At 43.4% G+C, this 21,921-nt stretch overlaps 1 protein-coding gene across 2 annotated transcripts in view; it reads left to right on the top strand.

Moving 5' to 3' along the window:
* LOC139535718 (intermediate filament family orphan 2-like) overlaps positions 1–21,525 on the top strand; it is an 83,516-nt gene extending 61,991 nt beyond the window's left edge. The window contains exons 3-8 of one of the 2 annotated variants that reach the window (XM_071335433.1): positions 5,385–5,480; positions 14,417–14,587; positions 15,077–15,225; positions 15,787–15,955; positions 16,232–16,330; positions 16,867–21,525. In XM_071335433.1, the coding sequence (XP_071191534.1) occupies positions 5,385–5,480; positions 14,417–14,587; positions 15,077–15,225; positions 15,787–15,955; positions 16,232–16,330; positions 16,867–17,100 (918 nt within the window). In that variant the 3' untranslated portion in view covers positions 17,101–21,525. Of the gene's footprint in view, positions 1–5,384; positions 5,481–14,416; positions 14,588–15,076; positions 15,226–15,756; positions 15,956–16,231; positions 16,331–16,866 lie in introns of both variants that reach the window. The other variant, XM_071335432.1, reaches the window with a different exon arrangement.
* The last annotated feature ends 396 nt before the right edge of the window (positions 21,526–21,921 follow it).

Here is a 21,921-nt window from a genome sequence, read left to right as displayed (position 1 = left end):
GAGGGCGTTTTCTAGGTGGGGTTGGAGTGGTCGTTCACGACCGCATAAATATAATATAAGGAGACTGTGTGAGTCAAATATAATACAATATAGCTCTGATATATCAATGAAATCATGCATATATGTTGCGTGCAACAGTTTGATAAATCCCAATAATTTGTGAGGCAATGCAAATCCTAGAATCTCAATTTACGCCAGAATTTAGTAAGACATTTACACATGGTTGATAAATGAGGCCCCAGTAGAGTACAGCACAGAATAGTAGAGTAGTGTCAGTGTTTCCCCGATAACTCGTTGCCGCCACTCCCAAAAATGTTATATATACACAGTACCAGTCAAAAGTTTGGACACACCTACTCATTCCACGTTTTTTTTTTTTTTTTTTTTGTAGAATAATAGTGAAGACATCAAAACTATGAAATAACACATACAGTTGAAGTCAGAAGTTTACATACACCTTAGCCAAATACATTTATACTCAGTTTAACAATTCCTGACATTTAATCCAAGTAAAAAATCCCTGTTTTAGGTCATTTAGAATCACCACTTTATTTTTAAGAATGTGAACTGTCAGAATAATAGTAGAGAGAATGATTTATTTCAGATTTTATTTATTTCATCACATTCAAAAGATTACATACACTCAATTAGTACTTGGTAGCATTGCCTTTAAATTGTTTAACTTGGGTCAAACGTTTCAGATAGCCTTCCACCAGCTTCCCACAATAAGTTGGGTGAATTTTGGCCCATTCCTCCTGACAGAGCTGGTGTAACTGAGTCAGGTTTGTCAGCCTCCTTGCTCGCACATGCTTTTTCAGTTCTGCCCACAAATTTTCTATAGGATTGAGCTCATTGCTTTGTGATAGCCACTCCAATACCTTGACAACTTTGGAAGTATGTTTGGGGTCATTGTCCATTTGGAAGACCCATTTGCGACCAAGCTTTACCTTCCTGACTGATGTCTTGAGATGTTGCTTCAATATATCCACATCATTTTCCTACCTCATGATTACATTTATTTTGTGAAGTGCACCAGTCCCTCCTGCAGCAAAGCACCCCCACAACATGATGCGGCCACCCCCGTGCTTCACGGTTGGGATGGTGTTCTTCGGCTTGCAAGCCTCCCCCTTTTTCCTCCAAACATAACAATGGTCATTATGGCCAAACAGTTCTAATTTTGTTTAATCAGACCAGAGGACATTTCTCCAAAAAAGTACGATCTTTGTCCCCATGTGCAGTTGCAAACCGTAGTCTGGCTTTTTTATGGCGGTTTTGGAGCAGTAGCTTCTTCCTTGCTGAACGGCCTTTCAGGTTATGTCGATATAGGACTCGTTTTACTGTTGATATAGATACTTTTGTACCTGTTTCCTCCAGCATCTTCACAAGGTCCTTTGCTGTTGTTCTGGGATTGATTTGCACTTCTCACACCAAAGTACGATTAATCTCTAGGAGACAGAAAGCGTCTTCTTCCTGAGCGGTATGCGGCTGCGTGGTCCCATGGTGTTTATACTTGCGTACTATTGTTTGTACAGATGAACGTGGTATCTTCAGGCGTTTGGAAATTGCTCCCAAATATGAACCAGACTTGTGGACTCTACAATAATTTTTCTGAGGTCTTGGCTGATTATTTTGATGTTCCCATGATGTCAAGCAAAAAGGCACTGAGTTTGAAGGTAGACCTTGAAATACATCCACAGGTACAATTCCAATTGACTCAAAAGATGTCAATTAGCCTATCTGAAGCTTCTAAAGCCATGACATCCTTTTCTGGAATTTTCCAAGCTGTTTAAAGGCACAGTCAAGTTAGTGTATGTAAACTTCTGACCCACTGGAATTGTGATACAGTGAATTATAAGTGAAATGATCTGTCTGTAAACAATTGTTGGAAAAATGACTTGTGTCATGCACAAAGTAGATGTCCTAACCGACTTGCCAAAACTATAATTTGTAAACAAGAAATTTGTGGAGTGGTTGAAAAACGAGTTTTAATGACTCCAACCTAAGTGTATGTAAAATTCCGACCTCAACTTTATGGAATCTTGTAGTAACCAAAAAAGTGTTAAACAAATCCAAAATGTATTTATATTTAAGATTCTTCAAAGTAGCCAGCCTTTGCCTTGATGACAACTTTACACAATCTTGGCATTCTCTGAACCAGCTTCACCTGGAATGCTTTTCAAACAGTCTTGGAGGAATTCCCACATATGCTGAGCACTTGTTGGTGCTTTTCCTTCACTCTGCGGTCAAACTCATCCCAAACCATCTCAATTGGGTTGAGGTCGGGTGATTGTGGAGGCCAGTTCATCTGATGCAGCACTCCATAACTCTCCTTCTTGGTCAAATAGCCCATACACAGCCTGGAGGTGTGTTGGGTCATTGTCCTGTTGAAAAACAAATGATAGTCCCACTAAATGCAAACCAGATGGGATGGCGTATCGCTGCAGAATGCTGTGGTAGCCATGCTGGTTAAGTGTGCCTTAAATTCTAAATAAATCCCAGACAGTGTCACCATCATTATCATAATTGCAGCATCTGGATGCTCCTCATTAATCACATCAGACCAACAAATATTTTTAACATCATCCACATAAGAGTCACAGCAAAATCTTTTGTATGATCTCTTCTACACTATTTAAGGCCCAGCTGTTGGAACTTTGGCTTTCCTGGATATAGCCACTATATTGTGATCACTGCATCCAGTGGGTACGGATACAGCTTTAGAACAAAGTTCTACAGTATTAGTAAAAATGTGATCGATACATGTGGATGATCTTGTTCCTGTAGTGTTTGTAAACACCCTGGTAGGTTGATTAATAACCTGAACCAGATTACAGGCACTGGTTACAATGAGAAGCTTCCTCTTGAGTAGACAGCTTGATGAAAACCAGCTAATATTCAGGTACTCAAGAAAGTAGACCTCTCTGTTTACATCACATACACTTTCAAGCATTTCTCACATATTATTTAGATACTGACTGTTCTCACTTGGTGGCCTATAACAACACCCCAAAAGAAAATGCTTTAAATGTGCCAAGTGAACCTGCAACCACAACACCTCAATAAAATGTTGTCCACAACCATGTTGTTCCGCCTTGATTGTCCCTCGATATAGTCTGATTTAGCCGTCATTGTTATCATGGATTCACATACAGAACTGATGTCCTCTCTCAATGAATTACAGATGGCTGTCATCTTGCCGTTCTCCTGTTTAAACTCATCGAGCTGACCCTGGGAGAACTGCAGGTCCTGGACCTCTCTGGTCAAGTCACCATTATTTTATTAGTTGACTCCATCAGTATTTGGACAAAATACCTGAAGCTATTTTCTTGTTGTTGTAGCAACTGCTCGTAGAACTATTTTTGTTCATTTAAAAGATCCTTCACGTGTGATAGAGAGACACCACTGTCCTCAACGGTACTTTGGTCTCTGCCGGTTTTGGTCTTTGTCATGGTAGCTAGCGACGTAGGTTATGCTGTTAATCCTCACAGTTCCAGACAGGCAGGTCACAGGGAAGATTGAAAACTACAAACAGCAGGGATCTAGACAGCCACAAACCTGGGACAATCCGCAGTCCCAGCCACAATGGCTAACCGCGTCACGGGCTGCGTTCAAGCCCTCAAGAAAACCCAGCTAGCTTGATAATGCCAAAAAGGTCCTCAGATCCGATCCGTGTTTGACAGGATCACTGGACAGAGACTAGCAGTCCCAACAACTGATGCCAACTGTGTCGCGGGGTCCAAACAAAAAAGTTAGCTAGCTACTTCCAACACTTTCAAAACAACAAACTTTTCAAAACAAAAAAACCGAGCTCTTCCTCGTTCCGCGTTCAAAAGGAAGTGACGTATTACAACCTGACAAGGTAGGGGTGGTGTATCAATTCATCAGTAGAGTAGAGGTCTGTACACTACAGTAGAGTGCAGTAGATTACAGTAGAGTACAGTAGGATATAGTACAGTACAGTAAAGTAGAGTAGACTATAGTTCAGAACAGTACAGTAAAGTTCAGTACAGTAGAGTTCAGTAAAGTACAATACAGTAGAGTACAGTAAAGTACAGTATAGAGTGGCCAGACGTAAGCCACTCCTCAGTAAAAGGCACATGACAGCCCGCTCGGAGTTTGCCAAAAGGCAAAGATTCTCTGGTCTGATGAAACCAAGATTGAACTCTTTGGCCTGAATGCCAAGCGTCACATCTGGAGGAAACCTGGCACCATCCCTACGGTGAATCATGGTGGTGGCAAAATCTAAGCCATTTTAGAATAACGCTGTAATGTAACAAAATGTGGAAAAAGTTAAGGGGTCTGAATACTTTCCGAATGCACTATATTTCTAGTAAGGGGTATTTGCTTATTCAACATTTTTAGGATGGAAAATTTGTGCGTAAAAAAATATATGCCTTAATATCAAAAATAATATAGACTCTTATCTTTCCATGTTGGTGCTCATGGGTCCTTTTACGTGGAAATGACCATTACTTATTGTACATGCCACCATCCTTCATTTCTTACGGTCTGTTCATATCCATAATGTCTTGAGCGGGTGTGTGTCAACAGAATTTGGCCCGAGATAGTCAGGTAGTAGGGCTGGGAATTGCTAGGGACGATACGATATTATGTGATTCTTATGATTTTTACTATTCTATATGTATTGCGATTTGATACTGTGATACTGTCTAAATTAATATCTTGATATGTAACTGTATAGATGTTTTCCCCCATCACTATCTGGTAGATGTATGTCAGAAAACCTACATAGACCCTGGTGACCTGGATGGCCCCCATAGCAAACCTGGAAATCCGTGTCTCACCACTATGCCCCGTGCCTCATCGTTACACCAGTTTGCAGTATCATGGCCCAAGGCAGGCACCATGGTTCCTATGCAACATCAAAAGCCTCAGCAGGTGCTAGTACAGTAGAAATCCCCCCTCTCTCTGCACCTCCGTCAACAGACAAATTGATCAATGGCAGCATATGTGTTTGTGTTGGATTATGGGTCAGCAGAAAGCTGGAAGAGAGCAGACTTCCCTGGGGTGCTCTAACCTCTCTGAGGTGACACAGGTAGATATTGTTTAGCATGGAAGTGAAACAGGAGGTCTGCATTATAATAGTCATTTGACAAATAATATCAGTTGATTATGTAGTGTGATTTACTCTGTATGTGGTCCCCCTGGGCATCTACTGTAATGTCCATAATCCATCTTTACTACTTATCCCACTGCATACTTGTACAAATATTTATTGGGGCCATATTCAATAACATGCTTTCTCTAATATGGTAAATAAGAAAGTGTGTTGATATTTTGCTGCATGTCTTTGAGTGTATGTGGTTGGTGCATGTGTTTGAATTGTGCAAATCTGTGTGTATGTGTGTGTGGTGTGTGTTCAGAGTGCCCAGGAGTCAGAGGAGATCCAAGATGAACTGCATGAGAAGGTGGAGAGACTGAAGGCTGAGCTGGTGGTCTTTAAGAGCCTTATGAGCGATGTGAGTATAGTATATACACCCTCACACTTGACAGCACACTCACTTTTTCCATAACATAGACTGACCAGGTGAATCTAGGTGAAAGCTTGATCCCTTGTTGATGTCACTTAAAATCCCCTTCAATCAGTGTAGATGTAGAGAATAATAATGGCGCCGAAGGAGATGGCTGCCGTTTTACGATCCCGTAACCAATTGTGCTGTTGTGTATGTTTTTTCACGTTATTTGAAACTTATTTTGCACATAATATTTCTACCACCGTGTCTTATGACCGGAAAATAGCTTCTTGATATCAGGGCAGTGATTACTCACCCCGTACTGGAGGAATTCTTCTTCAACGAGTCGGACGGGAAGGATTTACTCCAGACACCCGACAAGGCCCTCATCCTCGTCACTCGCAGGAGGAAAAGACGGAGACTGTCACGACTTCCGCTGAAGTTGATGCCTCTCCTTGTTCGGGCAGCGTTCGGCGGTCGACATCACCGGTTTTCTAGCTGCCACCGATCTGCACTCATTGTCCATTTGTTGTGTCTTTATTGTACACACCTGGTTTCCATTACATTATTATTTATTCCCTATTTAACCCTCTGGTTCCCACATGGTTTTATGTGTGTTTGTTCTGTGTTTAGCAGTCGCTACTATTTTATGAGCTGGATTGTTTTCCCTGCGTGGAATTTATTTTGTTGTCGTCTTGAGTAAAAGTCTGTTATTACTCATCCTCTGTGTCCTGCACCCGACTCCGTCCCACCTGCTGCACATCGACCCTTTACAGAGACATTGTGGACGACGGTCCGGGAGCCTTCTAAGGATCCGTAGCCGAGATGGTAATCTACCTTTACCATCGGTAAAGGTTACAATCAATCGGTAATAAAATAGACAAACTACGAGCACGTTATGTTTCACCGAGTCGTAGCTGAACGATGACATGATTAACATACAGCTGGCGGGTTTTAAGCTTTTCGGCAGGATAGAACAGCGGCCTCTGGTAAGACAAGGGGCGGCGGCCTATGCATATTTGTAAACAACAGCTGGTGCACGAAATCTAAGGAAGTCTCAAGGTTTTGCTCACCTGAGGTAGAGTATCTCATGATAAGCTGTAGACCACACTATCTACCTAGAGAGTTTTAATCTGTATTTTTTGTAGCTGTCAACATACCATCACAGACCGATGCTGGCACTAAAACCGCACTCAATGAGCTGTACAGTATACGGCTATAAGCAAACAGGAAAATGCTCATCCAGAGGCTGTGCTCCTAGTGGCCGGGGACTTTAATGCAGGGAAACTAAAATCAGTTTTACCTAATTTCTATCAGCATGTTAAATGTGCAACCAGAGGGGAAAAAAACTCTAGACCACCTTTACTCCACACACAGAGACACGTACAAAGCTCTCCCTCGCCCTCCATTTGGCAATCTGACCATAATTCTATCCTCCAGGTTCCTGCTTACAAGCAAAATCTAAAGCAGGAAGCAGCAGTGACTCGGTCAATAAGAAAGTGGTCAGATGAAGCAGATGCTAAGCTACAGGACTGTTTTGCTAGCACAGACCGGAATATGTTCCAGGATTCTTCTGATGGCATTGAGGAGTACACCACATCAGTCACTGGCTTCATCAATAATTCCATCGATGACGTCGTCCCCACAGTGGCCGTACGTACATACCCCAACCAGAAGCCATGGATTACAGGCAACATTTGCACTGAGCTAAAGGGTAGAGCTGCCGCTTTCAAGTAGCGGGACTCTAACCCGGAAGCTTATAAGAAATCCTTCTATGCCCTCTGACGAACCATCAAACAGGCAAAGCGTCAATACAGGACTAAGATTGAACCATACTACACCGGCTCCGACGCTCGTCGGATGTGGCAGGGCTTTCCAAACTATTACAGACTACAAAGGAAAGCACAGCCACAAGCTGCCCAGTGACACAAACCTACCAGACGAGCTAAATTACTTCTATGCTCGCTTCGAGGCAAGTAACACTGAAACATGCATGAAAGCACCAGCTGTTCCGGATGACTGTGTGATCACGCTCTCCGTAGCCGATGTGAGTAGGACCTTTAAACAGGTCAACATTCACAAGGCCGCAGGGCCAGACGGATAACCAGGACGTGTACTCAGAGCATGCGCTGACCAACTGGCAGGTGTCTTCACTGACATTTTCAACCTGTCCCTGACTGAGTCTGTAATACCAACATGTTTCAAGCAGACCACCATAGTCCCTGTGCCCAAAAACACTAAGGTAACCTGCCTAAATGACTACAGACCCGTAGCACTCACGTCTGTAGCCATTAAGTGATTTGAAAGGCTGGTCATGGCTCAAATCAACACCATTATCTCAGAAACCCTAGACCCACTCCAGTTTGCATACCGCCCCAATAGATCCACAGATGACACAATCTCTATTGCACTCAACACTGCCCTTTCCCACCTGGACAAAAGGAACACCTATGTGAGAATGCTGTTCATTGACTACAGCTCAGCGTTCAACACCATAGTACCCTCAAAGCTCATCACTAAGCTAAGGACCCTGGGACTAAACACCTCCCTCTGCAACTAGATCCTGGACTTCCTGATGGGCCGCCCCCAGGTGGTAAGGGTAGGGAACAACACATCCGCCACATGCTTGCTCAGTCCCGTCCTGTACTCCCTGTTCACTCATGACTACATGGTCAGGCATGACTCCAACACCATCATTAAGTTTGCCGATGACACAACAGTGGTTGGCCTGATCACCGACAATAATGAGACAGCCTATAGGGAGGAGGTCAGAGACCTGGTCACGTGGTGCCAGGACAACAACCTCTCCCTCAACGTGATCAAGACAAAGGAGATGATTGTGGACTACAGGAAAAGGAGGACCAAGCACGCCCTCATTCTCATCGACGGGGCTGCAGTGGAACAGGTTGAGAGCTTTAAGTTCCTTGGTTTCCACATCACCAACAAACTATCATGGTCCTAGCACACTAAGACAGTTGTGAAGAGGGCACGACAAAGGCTATTCCACCTCAGGAGACTGAAAAGATTTGGCATGGGTCCTCAGATCCTCAAAAGGTTCTACAGCTGCACCATCAAGAGCATCCTGACGGGTTGCATCACTGCCTGGTATGGCAACTGCTTGGCCTCCGACCGCAAGGCACTACAGAGGGTAGTGTGTATGGCACAGTACATCACTGGGGCCAAGCTTCCTGCCATCCAGGACCTCTATATCAGGCGGTGTCAGAGTAAGGCACAAAAAATTGTCAAAGACTCCAGCCACTCTAGTCATGGACTGTTCTCTCTGCTACCGCACGGCAAGCGGTACTGGAGCACCAAGTCGAGGTCCAAGACGCTTCTTAACAGCTTCTACCCCCAAGTCATAAGACTCCTGAGCACCTAATCAAAGAGCTACCCAGACCCCTCTTTTACACTTTTGCTACTCTCTGTTCATAATCTATGCATAGTCACTTTAACTCTACCTACCTGTACATATTACCTCAATTACCTTGACTAATCGGTGCCCCTGCACATTGACTCTATACTGGTAACCCCTGTATATACAGTTGAAGTCGGAAGTTTACATACACTTAGGTTGGAGTCATTAAAACTTGTTTTTCAACCACTCCACAGATTTCTTGTAAACATGCTATAGTTTTGGCAAGTCGGTTAGGACATCTACTTCGTGCATTGCACAAGTCATTTTTCCAACATTTGTTTACAGACAGATTATTTCACTTATAATTCACTGTATCACAATTCCAGTGAGTCGGAAGTTTACATACACTAAGTTGACTGTGCCTTTAAACAGCTTGGAAAATTCCAGAAAATGATGTCATGGCTTTAGAAGCGTCTGATAGGCTAATTTACATATTTTGAGTCAATTGGAGGTGTACCTGTGATGTATTTCAATGCCTACCTTCAAAATCAGTGCCTCTTTGCTTGACATCAAGTCTGGTTCATCCTTGGGAGCAATTTCCAAATGCCTGAAGGTACCACGTTCATCTGTAAAAACAATAGTACGCAAGTATAAACACCATGGGACCACGCAGCCGTCATACCGCTCAGGAAGGAGACGTGTTCTGTCTCCTAGAGATGAATGTACTTTGGTGCGAGAAGTGCAAATCAATCCCAGAACAACAACAAAGGACCTTGTGAAGATGCTGGAGGAAACAGGTACAAAAGTATCTATATCCACAGTAAAACAAGTCTTATATTGATATAACCTGAAAGGCCGCTCAGCAAGGAAGAAGCCACTGCTCCAAAACCGCCATAAAAAAGCCAGACTACGGTTTGCAACTGCACATGGGGACAAAGATCATACTTTTTGGAGAAATGTCCTCTGGTCTAATGAAACAAAAATAGAACTGTTTGGCCATAATGACCATTGTTATGTTTGGAGGAAAAAGGGGGAGGCTTGGAAGCCGAAGAACACCATCCCAACCGTGAAGCCCGTGGGTGGCAGCATCATGTTGTGGGGGTGCTTTGCTGCAGGAGGGACGGCTGCACTTCACAAAATAGACGGCAACATGAGGTAGGGAAATTATGTGGATATATTGAAGCAACATCTCCAGACATCAGTCAGGAAGTTAAAGTTTGGTCACAAATGGGTATTCCAAATGGACAATGACACCAAGCATACTTCCAATGTTGTGGCAAAATGGCTTAAGGACAACAAAGTCAAGGTATTGGAGTGGCCATCACAAAGCCCTGACCTCAATCCCATAGAAAATTTGTGGGCAGAACTGAAAAAGCATGTGCGAGCAAGGAGGCTGACCAACCTGACTCAGTTACACCCGCTCTGTCAGGAGGAATGGGCCAAAATTCACCCAACTTATTGTGGGAAGCTTGTAGAAGGCTACCCGAAACGGTTGACCCAAGTTAAACAATTTAAAGGCAATGCTACCAAGTACTAATTGAGTGTATGTTAACTTCTGACCCACTGAGAATGTGATGAAAGGAAGAAAAGCTGAAATAAATAATTCTCTCGAGTATTATTCTGACATTTCACATTCTTAAAATAAAGTGGGGATCCTAACTGACCTAAGACAGGGAATTTTTACTTGGATTAAATGTCAGGAATTGTGAAAAACTGATTTTAAATGTTTTTGGCTAAGGTGTATGTAAACTTCCGACTTCAACTGTAGCTTTCTTGTTATTTTACTGCTACTGTTTAATTATTTGTTACTTTTATTTTCTATTTTTTACTCATTCATTTTTTACTTAACACTTATTTATTTATTTTTCTTAACTTCTTAAGGCATTATTGGTTACGGGCTTGTAAAGTAAGCATTTCATTGTTAGGTCTACACTTGTTGTTTTCGGCGCATGTGACAAATACAATTTGATTTGATTTGAGATGAAGAGGAGGAGACAGCTTAAAGAAGGAGGTGTCAGGCACACCGGTTTGTGTCAAGAACTTGAACGCTGCTAGGTTTGTCACACTCAACAGTTTCCCGTGTGTATCAAGAATGGTCCTCCACCCAAAGGACAGTCAGCCAACTTGACACAACTGTGGGAAGCATTGGTGTCAACATGGGCCAGCATCCCTGTGGAATGCTTTCGACACCTTGTAGAGTCCATGTCCCAACGAATTGAGGCTGTTCTGAGGGCACAAAGGGGTGGGGTTTAACTCAATATTAGGAAGGTGTTCTTAATGTTTGCTACACTCAGTGTATATCCTTGTTTTTTATAGGTGATGATAGATGTTGTCAGTCATACTGTAGAGGTCCTTAGGGCTTCATTCATCATCCTGAACACACTTAGAGACTGGGCTCCAGGACAGGCTAGTAGATTCATACCCCTCCTTGTTTGGATTTTTACCCAGCAGTGAAAACATATTCTGCCACAAACAACATTTCAGACAGGCACAGTGCTCAGATAGGACTGTTTTCATAAACGAACAGTAGATCAACAGGACTTTACGCTGTGTCCACAACAATTTATTTTTCTCATGGGGTGGCAGGTAGCCTAGTGGTTAGAGCATTGGACTAGTAACAGAAAGATTGCAAGATCAAATCCCCGAGCTGACAAGATTCAAATCTGTTGTTCTGCCCCTGAACAAGGCAGTTAAACCACTGTTCCTAGGCCGTCATTGAAAATAAGAATTTGTTCTTAACTGACTTGCTTAGTTAAATAAAGGTAAAAAAAATATTATAATAATTCAATGGAGCTTGGCTCTAGTGTGACGGCTGTAATATACTGCAGCAGGCTTAGCTTGGGAGTAAGCTCTCATAGCTCTCATCCTTCTAGACCTATCGGCTGCCTTTGATACTGTGAACCATCAGATCCTCCTCTCCACCCTCTCCGAGCTGGGCATCTCCGGCGCGGCCCACGCTTGGATTGCGTCCTACCTGACAGGTCGCTCCTACCAGGTGGCGTGGCGAGAATCTGTCTCCGCACCACGTGCTCTCACCACTGGTGTCCCCCAGGGCTCTGTTCTAGGCCCTCTCCTATTCTCGCTATACACCAAGTCACTTGGCTCTGTCATATCCTCACATGGTCTCTCCTATCATTGCTATGCAGACGACACACAATTAATCTTCTCCTTTCCCCCCTCTGATAACCAGGTGGTGAATCGCATCTCTGCATGTCTGGCAGACATATCAGTGTGGATGACGGATCACCACCTCAAGCTGAACCTCGGCAAGACGGAGCTGCTCTTCCTCCCGGGGAAGGACTGCCCGTTCCATGATCTCGCCATCACGGTTGACAACTCCATTGTGTCCTCCTCCCAGAGTGCTAAGAACCTTGGCGTGATCCTGGACAACACCCTGTCATTCTCAACTAACATCAAGGCGGTGACCCGTTCCTGTAGGTTCATGCTCTACAACATTCGCAGAGTACGACCCTGCCTCACGCAGGAAGCGGCGCAGGTCCTAATCCAGGCACTTGTCATCTCCCGTCTGGATTACTGCAACTCGCTGTTGGCTGGGCTCCCTGCCTGTGCCATTAAACCCCTACAACTCATCCAGAACGCCGCAGCCCGTCTGGTGTTCAACTTTCCCAAGTTCTCTCACGTCACCCCGCTCCTCCGCTCTCTCCACTGGCTTCCAGTTGAAGCTCGCATCCGTTACAAGACCATGGTGCTTGCCTACGGAGCTGTGAGGGGAACGGCACCTCCGTACCTTCAGGCTCTGATCAGGCCCTACACCCAAACAAGGGCACTGCGTTCATCCACCTCTGGCCTGCTCGCCTCCCTACCTCTGAGGAAGTACAGTTCCCGCTCAGCCCAGTCAAAACTGTTCGCTGCTCTGGCACCCCAATGGTGGAACAAACTCCCTCACGACGCCAGGTCAGCGGAGTCAATCACCACCTTCCGGAGACACCTGAAACCCCACCTCTTTAAGGAATACCTAGGATAGGATAAAGTAATCCTTCTAACCCCCCCCCCCCCCTTAAAAGAGTTAGATGCACTATTGTAAAGTGGTTGTTCCACTGGATATCATAAGGTGAATGCACCAATTTGTAAGTCGCTCTGGATAAGAGCGTCTGCTAAATGACTTAAATGTAAATGTAAATGAGTAATTTGGATTTCTGTAGAAACCATTCTAGCTTGGCTCCCTCTCTTATTGACTTCTCTGTTTAACTGGCCATGTCGGTTAGTGTTATTATGGGTAATAGCAGCTTCCTCGTCATGGCACAACTACCTGTAGTCAGAGAAGAGAGGATACATTCAGTACAGTAGTAGATCTATGCGGCAACACAGTGTGTCTAATCTGATAGATGTCCTGGGTAGTGAATAAACACTGTAATTTGGGACATGTCCTTAGAATTGGTGTACTTTGTCATCGCTCATTTATTAAGGGTGGTCGACATCTGAGTTCCAAATATGTCAGGAGATCTCAATATGTCAATATGGATCTGGATATGAAAGTAAGAGATACTTCTATTCCTGCCTTCCCACTCCCCTTTACCCTATAATCAAAATACTAGCCTTCCCCTTGTAGACGGTTTAGTAAAGAATTGTTTGGTCATAATAGCATATTAGACTAATTGCAAGTTATTGAGTGACAAAAAGAAGCATGGGATGCAGCAGTGATCAAATTCATTTTGGAGTTTCTTTTGGACCTTCACAGAAATGTTGCATGATGTGTTATTGACCCAGACTGACTGGATGTGGGTTTCTGCCGGGTCTGCAATTCAACAAGTGTATTCAATTGACTTTAACACTGCTGCATATGCTAGGCCGGCTCTAGCCTTTTGGGGGCCCTAGGTGAGATTTGGTTGGGCGGCACGCAATTCTCCAGATTTTGCCATGGGACGGAGAGACGAAGAGACATCATAAGTAATTTTATAACAAATGTCATGCAATTCTACAAATTTTGCCACAGGATAAAGTTTTGCAGTTTTATAACACATTTCATACAATTCTACTCATTTTGCGGTGGGGCAGAGAGAAATTTCTGCAGTTTTAAAGCGAATTTCCTGCAATTCTACACATTTTGCCATGACTTATGCCATGTTAATGATATCTGAGTGAGAGGGACTAACAAAATCAATGGGGGCCCCCTGGAGGTCAGGGCCCCTGGGCATGTGCCCTATGTGCCTTGTCAGTATTCGGCCATGATTACTACAAGTTTAGACTGGTTAGACTAATTTAACAATCTAAAAATTGTTCACTGACATGTCTAATTGAATGACTGTCAGTGACTGACAAAACAAGAGATAAACTGCTGATGCACAACCAAAATTCGAACTTGCACCTTGTGTATTCTACTATTCTAACTCGACTAAGGGCGCTAAGCGACTGCTTATGTTGCTTATGGCTGGAACCGGCCCTGCGCATATTGCCAATCACAGATAGCCAGTCATGGATGAACTCAGCATGTGACTTATGTTATTCATATCTGTCCGATAGCTATAAAAAGCGTTTAGAGATTTGTTGAATATAGTAAGGAGAGGTTTTGGTGGGGTGATTCTCTACTTCACAGCCAGCAACACCGACCCCTCTCCTTCCTCTCCAGCAAATGTCCGACATGGACACTAAGATCCAGGAGAAAGCCATGCGGGTGGACATGGACATCTGCCGGCGCATCGACATCACCGCCAAACTGTGTGACGTGGCTCAGCAGTGCAACTCAGAGGACATGTTAAAGATGTTCAACGACAGCCCGGCCGGGTCGCTCCCAGAGAGGGTGTGTATCTATCTGTATGTTAGGCCTCACTCTGGAACAGCTAACTACCGGTATACTGCTGCTACACTCTCTTCTACATAGGCAGACACACACCACTAACACAATACTCATTGACCCCACCTCCATACACACACAAACACAGTCATTGCTCAGCAGTGAATTGCTGATGCTGTGACTCTCTGCACTGCACACAAGGTTATCACATTGTGCAGACAGTGCTGGCTAAAGCCCAACTATGAATCCAGACAGAAACAGACCAGAGGCTTTTTAGGTGGTGCATTGTACTGCTTAAATTACTAATGTCGGATTAGATAAACTGCCTCAAATTCTGCATTGATGCCACCAGTAAGTAATCTGGTTGTGTGTGTGTGTGTGTGTGTGTGTGTGTGTGTGTGTGTGTGTGTGTGTGTGTGTGTGTGTGTGTGTGTGTGTGTGTGTGTGTGTGTGTGTGTGTGTGTGTGTGTGTGTGTGTGTGTGTGTGTGTTCCAGGGTGCCATGGCGTGCTGCAGGAAGAAGGAGTGCATGCCTGTGTCTGACGAGGACAGCTCTGAGATGGATGCAGACCCCAGCACAAGTACCTCAGAGGAGGAGGTCCCGCTCAACGTTACTGACGAAATGAAACGCATGCTCAACCAGCTGTGAGTCAGCCTTCTCACACACACACACACACACACACACACACACACACACACACACACACACACACACACACACACACACACACACACACACACACACACACACACACACACACACACACACACACACACATGGTGCATTGTGTTTCTATCATGTTGTACTTTGCTCCCATCTAGTGTTAATTCAGAGTCCTGCATTAATTATTTTTTCAGTAGTTGATTTCCTGTGCTACAATTAGGGCCACCAAATGATAGATGAGAACATTAAAACAAAGAATATCTATTCATTGTGTATATGAATTCCTCAGTGTAATATTAGTTATTGGTTATAAGTCTAATTTGTATTGTACTAAATCTGTCACTGTCTCAAGTCAGTCTCAAACACTGTATGTAGTCTGTTTTCCTGCATGCCTTCTCTGTATCTTTCTTCCTCCTCTGTGTTTGGACCTCTTGTAAGGTGGTGCCTGTTGTGTTTGTCCTCTCTTCCTTCCTCTCTCTCTTCCTTCCTCTCGCTGTCTCTGTCCCCCATAGAAATTGTTCAGATGACAATTTTGTTGCCAGGAGGGAGACGTTTGACATTGATGATGACTGTGACAGCCTGACGTGGGAAGAGAATGACGAGACCCTGTTGCTCTGGGAGGACTTCAACAACTACAACATACAACCCGGTGCCATCACCGCGGCAAACTGCACAGTCACCAGCGCAGCCAACAGCAACACAGAGGAGCCTGTGAGTCGGAATAGACACCATACAGTAAATGTCAAGGATACATATGTACAGGATAATGCATAAACATTTCAATTACCACTACCTACTGATAAACTAATGGACAAGGGTACAGGAGGGCATAGAGGAGTTCCCATCCATTCATATTCAGCAAAGTGAAATGTTTGCAGTAAAATAACTTATTTTCATTTTGAAATCCTGCCCATTGTTCTGCTCTCAGTTGAGAAATTCAACATCCTGTACAGAATGTATTAGCTAATCTTCTTTGCTTCCTCCCAGGTCTCTCAGGATGGAAGCCTGGGCAGCCTCATAGATGAGACAGAATCACTATTCAAGACCAGAGAGCAGGAGTACCAGGAGACCATTGGCGCGATTGAGGTGAACAGGCAGTGTCTGTGGGTGTGTGCATGCGTGCCTGCCTGCCTGCCTACGAGCCTGTGTGTGTATATGTGTGTATGAGAGAGACAATGTGACAGAAAGAGAGGTAGGGGCTTACAGTAACAAAAATAGAGGGAGAATGAAATCCCCTGAGATTTATCTACCTCTTAGAGATTGTCCCTGGGAAATTTTTCCTCTCATTGTATCTAATAGAAACACCTGTCAAGTGAAAGTACAGAGGAGGGCGACTGCCTTTGATTTGTTGGTTGTTTTGTCCCTCTCTCTGTTTGGTTTTGATTTGTGACTCGGTTGACGATTTCGGCCAGAGTGATTCAGTCCCTGGCAGGGCTGGCACCTGTCCCTGATCAACATCACTGATGTCTCTCTCTCTTCTCTTCCTTACTTTTTTTTCTCTGGCTCCCTTTCACCTTTCCCCTCATCTCCTCTCTCTGTCCATCTATCTTTCTCACCCTCTCCCTCACTCTAACTCTCTCCCTCCCTCCATCTCCCCCTGCCCCTCTCTCTCTCCCTCTCAGATGGAGCTAGCCACAGCGAAGAGTGACATGAACAGACACCTGCATGAGTACATGGAGATGTGTAGCATGAAGCGTGGTCTGGACGTGCAGATGGAGACGTGCAGGAGGATGATCAAAGGGGGCAGGAACTCTCCCTCCGTCAGTTCGGTGGCTAGCAGCGACTCAGGGAACACTGACGAGATCCAGGACAAACTACTGGACAAGGATGGACAGGCTGAGGTGCCAATCACTTGATAGCCTGGCTCCACCCCCTTCCTCCCCTGTTCACTGACAGCTGCTCACAGAGCTCCACTTTGCTTGGGGGCTGACCCCAGTGTTCTGTCCTGCTTGGCATCTTTAGCCAAGGGTTACTGGTGGTCCTGATGGTCCTAATGGTCCTATGGATCTGGATCACTGTCCCAGGCCCGGAACTGGTGCTTATTGTCTCTGTTCTCACAGGAATGGAGGGGGACGGGGTTCATTTGCTTCACAAGTGTTTTAAGGCAGAGGTGGCACATACAATATACTGTCTGAGCTGGGCTCTCTTCCACAGTGCTGCACAGGAACATCCAGAAAAACAATCAACATGATAAAACCAGTCATTCTGGCTCACTATTAGCATAGTCTAAACAGTTCCACTGTCACGATTGTCATTCTATTGGCCTGAGGCTGAACAGTCCATTTGGTGAACAGGGAACAACATGCACAACATTATTCACCAGTGAGAATATCTTTCCTTTTTTTTTTTTTATATAATCACACAAAAAAATCACAGATCAAGAGCAGTCACATTATTTTGTACTCGCATGTTCCCCATAGATGCAGATTGATCATTCACATATACTGTACATGTAAATGTTCAAATGGGGATTGAAATGTTCTCACCAAAGAGTCAAAGCTAAAAAAATCAGTTCGACTGGACTCTCCACGGTTACCAGTGTTGACTGGGGAACGGAGCAAAGCCCTTTGCTGCAATAATGCATTGTTCACATTCTATGCAATTTAGCTAGCCTTATTTCAGGATAACCTTTGACCTTCATTACCCCTCTTTTCCCTCATGATTTGCCTTTTTAAGCTGGGCAGGTGTGCTCCTGTGTGTTCTCCAAAGTAGAAGAGCAATGGGAGGTGCAGAATTATCTCAAAAAAGGAAAACTCCCTAGTTTCCTTTGTCAAAGGCATACCTTCTCCCCCTATCCATGTTAATTTAGAGGCCGTAAACATTTGAAAGTTATCCAAAACAATATGGAACAAGGTGCCAGCAAACGTGCTGTTTTTGATTTGTATTGCCTTATGCTTATTACTATCATAGTAAGCTTCAGCTAACTTTAGTTATTTTCCCTTAAATGTATCTAATTGGTAGAACTAAGTTATTGATGGTCCCTTGGCCTACTCTTTGGTAAGTCCAAAGCAGTGGAAGCTGCTGAGGGGAGGATGCCTCATAATAATGGATGGAACGGAGCGAATGGAATGGAATGGCAACAAACACATGGACACCATGTGTTTGATGTATTTGATACTAATCCACCTATTCAGCTTCAGCCATTACCACGAGCCCGTTCTCTCCAATTGAGGTGCCACCAACTTCCTGTGGTCCAAAGAGCTTTTGAAAGTTATTGGTCACCTGTTTGTTCTCTCAGAGAGAGGGTAATGAAATGATATATACATAAAACAATCACGTAAACAGGCAATACCATGAACATTGGTTGATGATACATTCCCTAGATTATACACTGAAAAATTAGGTATTTATGATTTTATTTTGCCAATCTTGGATACTAAAATCAGATGGCCTTTCATAACAACTCCCACCCGTCTGTCCAGCAGGGTGCACTGTTCCTATCATATTCCGTTGTCTAATTGTCATGCGCCCTTGATTGGGTTTATAATTGTTTCTACTTGGTTAAGAGGGCTGTTGGCATGTGATCGTATACCCCAGATGCCTTTCTGTTCATATTGCTCTATGTATAATGAATTTTGTTGTATTACATCCTGTCTAATGATTTGAATTAAATTAATCAATTAACACAATTGATCAATGCATGGGGATTGGGAGAGGTTTTCTGGAAGTTATTTTTCAATTGGTTTATGGAATGTTGTTAGTTTACAGAATCAAGGACAAAAGTGCTATTTGTATGATGAGGGTTTTAAGATGGAAAAATAGAAAAATAATGACATTTGTCATTGCATTGTTTTATGAAAGAAGGGTTATTGCATTTGGTTGTTTCTTTGAATTATTTTACATTGAACTAGAGGCACATAGTTGTAGTACAATAGTGTTGCAATTCCCTATAATTTCTTAAATCAAAAGATACATTATGTTCATGTAACTTTACATGGGCCCATGAATTTGCATTTACAGATTGAATTGTGAGTGTTGAGGCATAAATGAAATATTATCTTCTTGTTTAACAATCATGGATGGTAAAAATGGTATGGAAACTTAACTATTTCATAATTTCATCTGACACAAAGATTCTGGCCCAACCAGTCTAATGTATATTATGTCCTAAACCATGGGAAAATGTCAAAACTAATACACACTATAAAGACAGGTAACATTTAGGGAGAGGCCTTATTCCCAGCTAACTATAAAAAATAATTTGTGTTAGATTTAAAATCAGCCTGACGAGTACAGCAGTAAGCCATGCTTTTTTTGTCCTTTGTTGCACCATACAGTATAGGCTGGGAAACACCTTGTACGTTGTACAGTAGACCTATGTGGCTGTTTGTGTGATGAGCACTGACATAACAAAATCTCCAAATGCCTTTAGTTCTCATGTACCATGATGACTGTAATATTGTTGCATATTTTCAATTGAACAGATTGTAGACACCTTCTTTGCTGAATGTATGGTCAATATTTAGGAGCAGTCTTCTGAGTAGACCTACCGTCCCAACCTTACAATCAGAACTGGTGCATATCTCAGGATATGGGTCAGAACACAGAAACCTGATGTGTACATGGCACATTGTTCTTTATTGTCTAAGCAAACACAAATTGTACATGTATAGTTGAACTACTACATTATGTGCCCTTGCAGGACGTAAGTTTGGCTTATTGAGCCTATATGGGAATTTGAAATTGTTGGGTTTAATTGTTTCATAGGTGTTTTATATGGTTGGTTTTATCAATGTAGTGCTAGGGTCTAACGTGTTACATTAGCCATTACTGAAATGTACACTGTATGACCAAAAGTATGTGGACACCTGCTCGTCGAACATTTCATTCCAAAATCATGGGCATTAATATGGAGTTGGTCCCCCATTTGCTGCTATAACAGCCTCCACTCTTCATGGAAAGCTTTCCACTAGATGTTGGAACATTGCTGCGGGGACATGCTTCCCTTCAGTCACAAGAGAATTAGTGAGGTTGGGCATCGATGTTGGGCGATTAGGCCTGACTCGCAGTCGGTGTTCCAATTCATCCCAAAGGTGTTCAAAGGGGTTGAGGTCAGGGCTCTGCAGGTCAGTCAAGTTCTTCCACACTGAGTTCGACAAACCATTTCTGTATGGACCTCGCTTTGTGCACGGGGGCATTGTCATGCTGAAACAGGAAAGGGCCTTCTCCAAACTGTTGCCACAAATTTGGAAGCACAGAATCATCTAGAATGTCATTGTATGCTATAGCATTAAGATTTCCCTTCACTGGAACTAAGGGGCCTAGCCCAAACCATTGTTCCTCCTCCACCAAACTTTACAGTTGTCCATATGCATTCGTGCAGGTAGCATTCTCCTGGCATCCGCCAAACTCAGATTAGTCTGTCGGACTGCTAGATGGTGAAGTGTGATTCATTACTCCAGAGAACGTGTTTCCACTGCTCCAGAGTCCAATAGCGGCGAGCTTTACACCACTCCAACCGACGCTTGGCATTGCGCATGGTGATCTTAGGCTTGTGTGCGGCTGCTCGGCCATGGAAACCCATTTCATGAAGCTCCCGACGAACAGTTCTTATGACGTTGCTTCCAGAGGCAGTTTGGAACTTGGTAGTGAGTGTTGCGTCCAAGGACAGGCAATCTTTACACGCTTCAGCACTCGGCCATCCCGTTCTGTGAGCTTGTGTGACTTCCCACTTCGTGGCTGAGCCATTGTTGCTCCTAGACGTTTACACTTCACAATAGTAGCACTTACAGTTGACGGGGCAGCTCTAGCAGGGCAGAAATTTTACGAACTGACTTGTTGGAAAGGTGGCATCCTATGACGGTGCTACGTTGAAAGTCACTGAGCTCCTCAGTAAGGCCATTCTACAAATTTGAAGGGGTGTTCACATACTTTTGTATGTATTGTGTATCTTCCATTGCTTTGTCACCCTAACGTTCAGCGCTTGTCTGTAGTGGGTGGTATTCCCTGTGTTCTAGAGAGGCAGAGGTAGGTCATCATCCCCAGTCAAGGTGGCCATGGAGGAAAGTACTGTCTTTGATGACCATTGACCTCATTGTATTTTCATACACATTACATAATGATGACGCCTGCTGTTTTTAATTCAAATGATTTATTTCCCTGCATCTTTATTTTTTCAATGCATACCTCTGTGCATTGTAAAATATGATGTTATTTGTATGTAAGCTATTAGTAAAACATTGCATTCATGGGGATTCGGGGTATACTGTTGTTTGAAAATAATGAATGTACACTGTAATTGGTGTTGGGGGAAAGTGAAATAAAATGGTGGATTGCCTTCAGCTTGAGTCTGTGTTGTTCTCTAGAGATGTATCATGTTTAATTATACATATTACAAAATGTTTGATCTGTATGTAATTGTACCCACCTCATACAGTCTACTCTACATTATCCTGTGCTTAAGTAACAAGTTGAAGATGGATTCATATCGCCTAATAACAATGATGTCTAAATAATCTGATAGACAGATAGATTGATAGATAGAAAGACAGACTGTACCATGCCTTCAGAAACTATTCACACCCCCTGACATTTTCCACATTTTGTTGTGTTATAGCCTGAATTTAAAATGTATTAAATTTAGTTTTTTTGTCACTGGCCTACACACAATACCCCATCATTTCAAAGTGGAATTGTGTTTTTCTAAATGTTTACAAAATAATTACATTTGAAAAGCT

This window comes from Salvelinus alpinus, chromosome 12 (genome assembly GCF_045679555.1).
Source record: "Salvelinus alpinus chromosome 12, SLU_Salpinus.1, whole genome shotgun sequence".
NCBI lineage: Eukaryota > Metazoa > Chordata > Actinopteri > Salmoniformes > Salmonidae > Salvelinus > Salvelinus alpinus.
The sequence above is the reverse complement of the archived record's forward strand: the minus strand, read 5'-3'. Positions and strand labels throughout refer to the sequence as shown.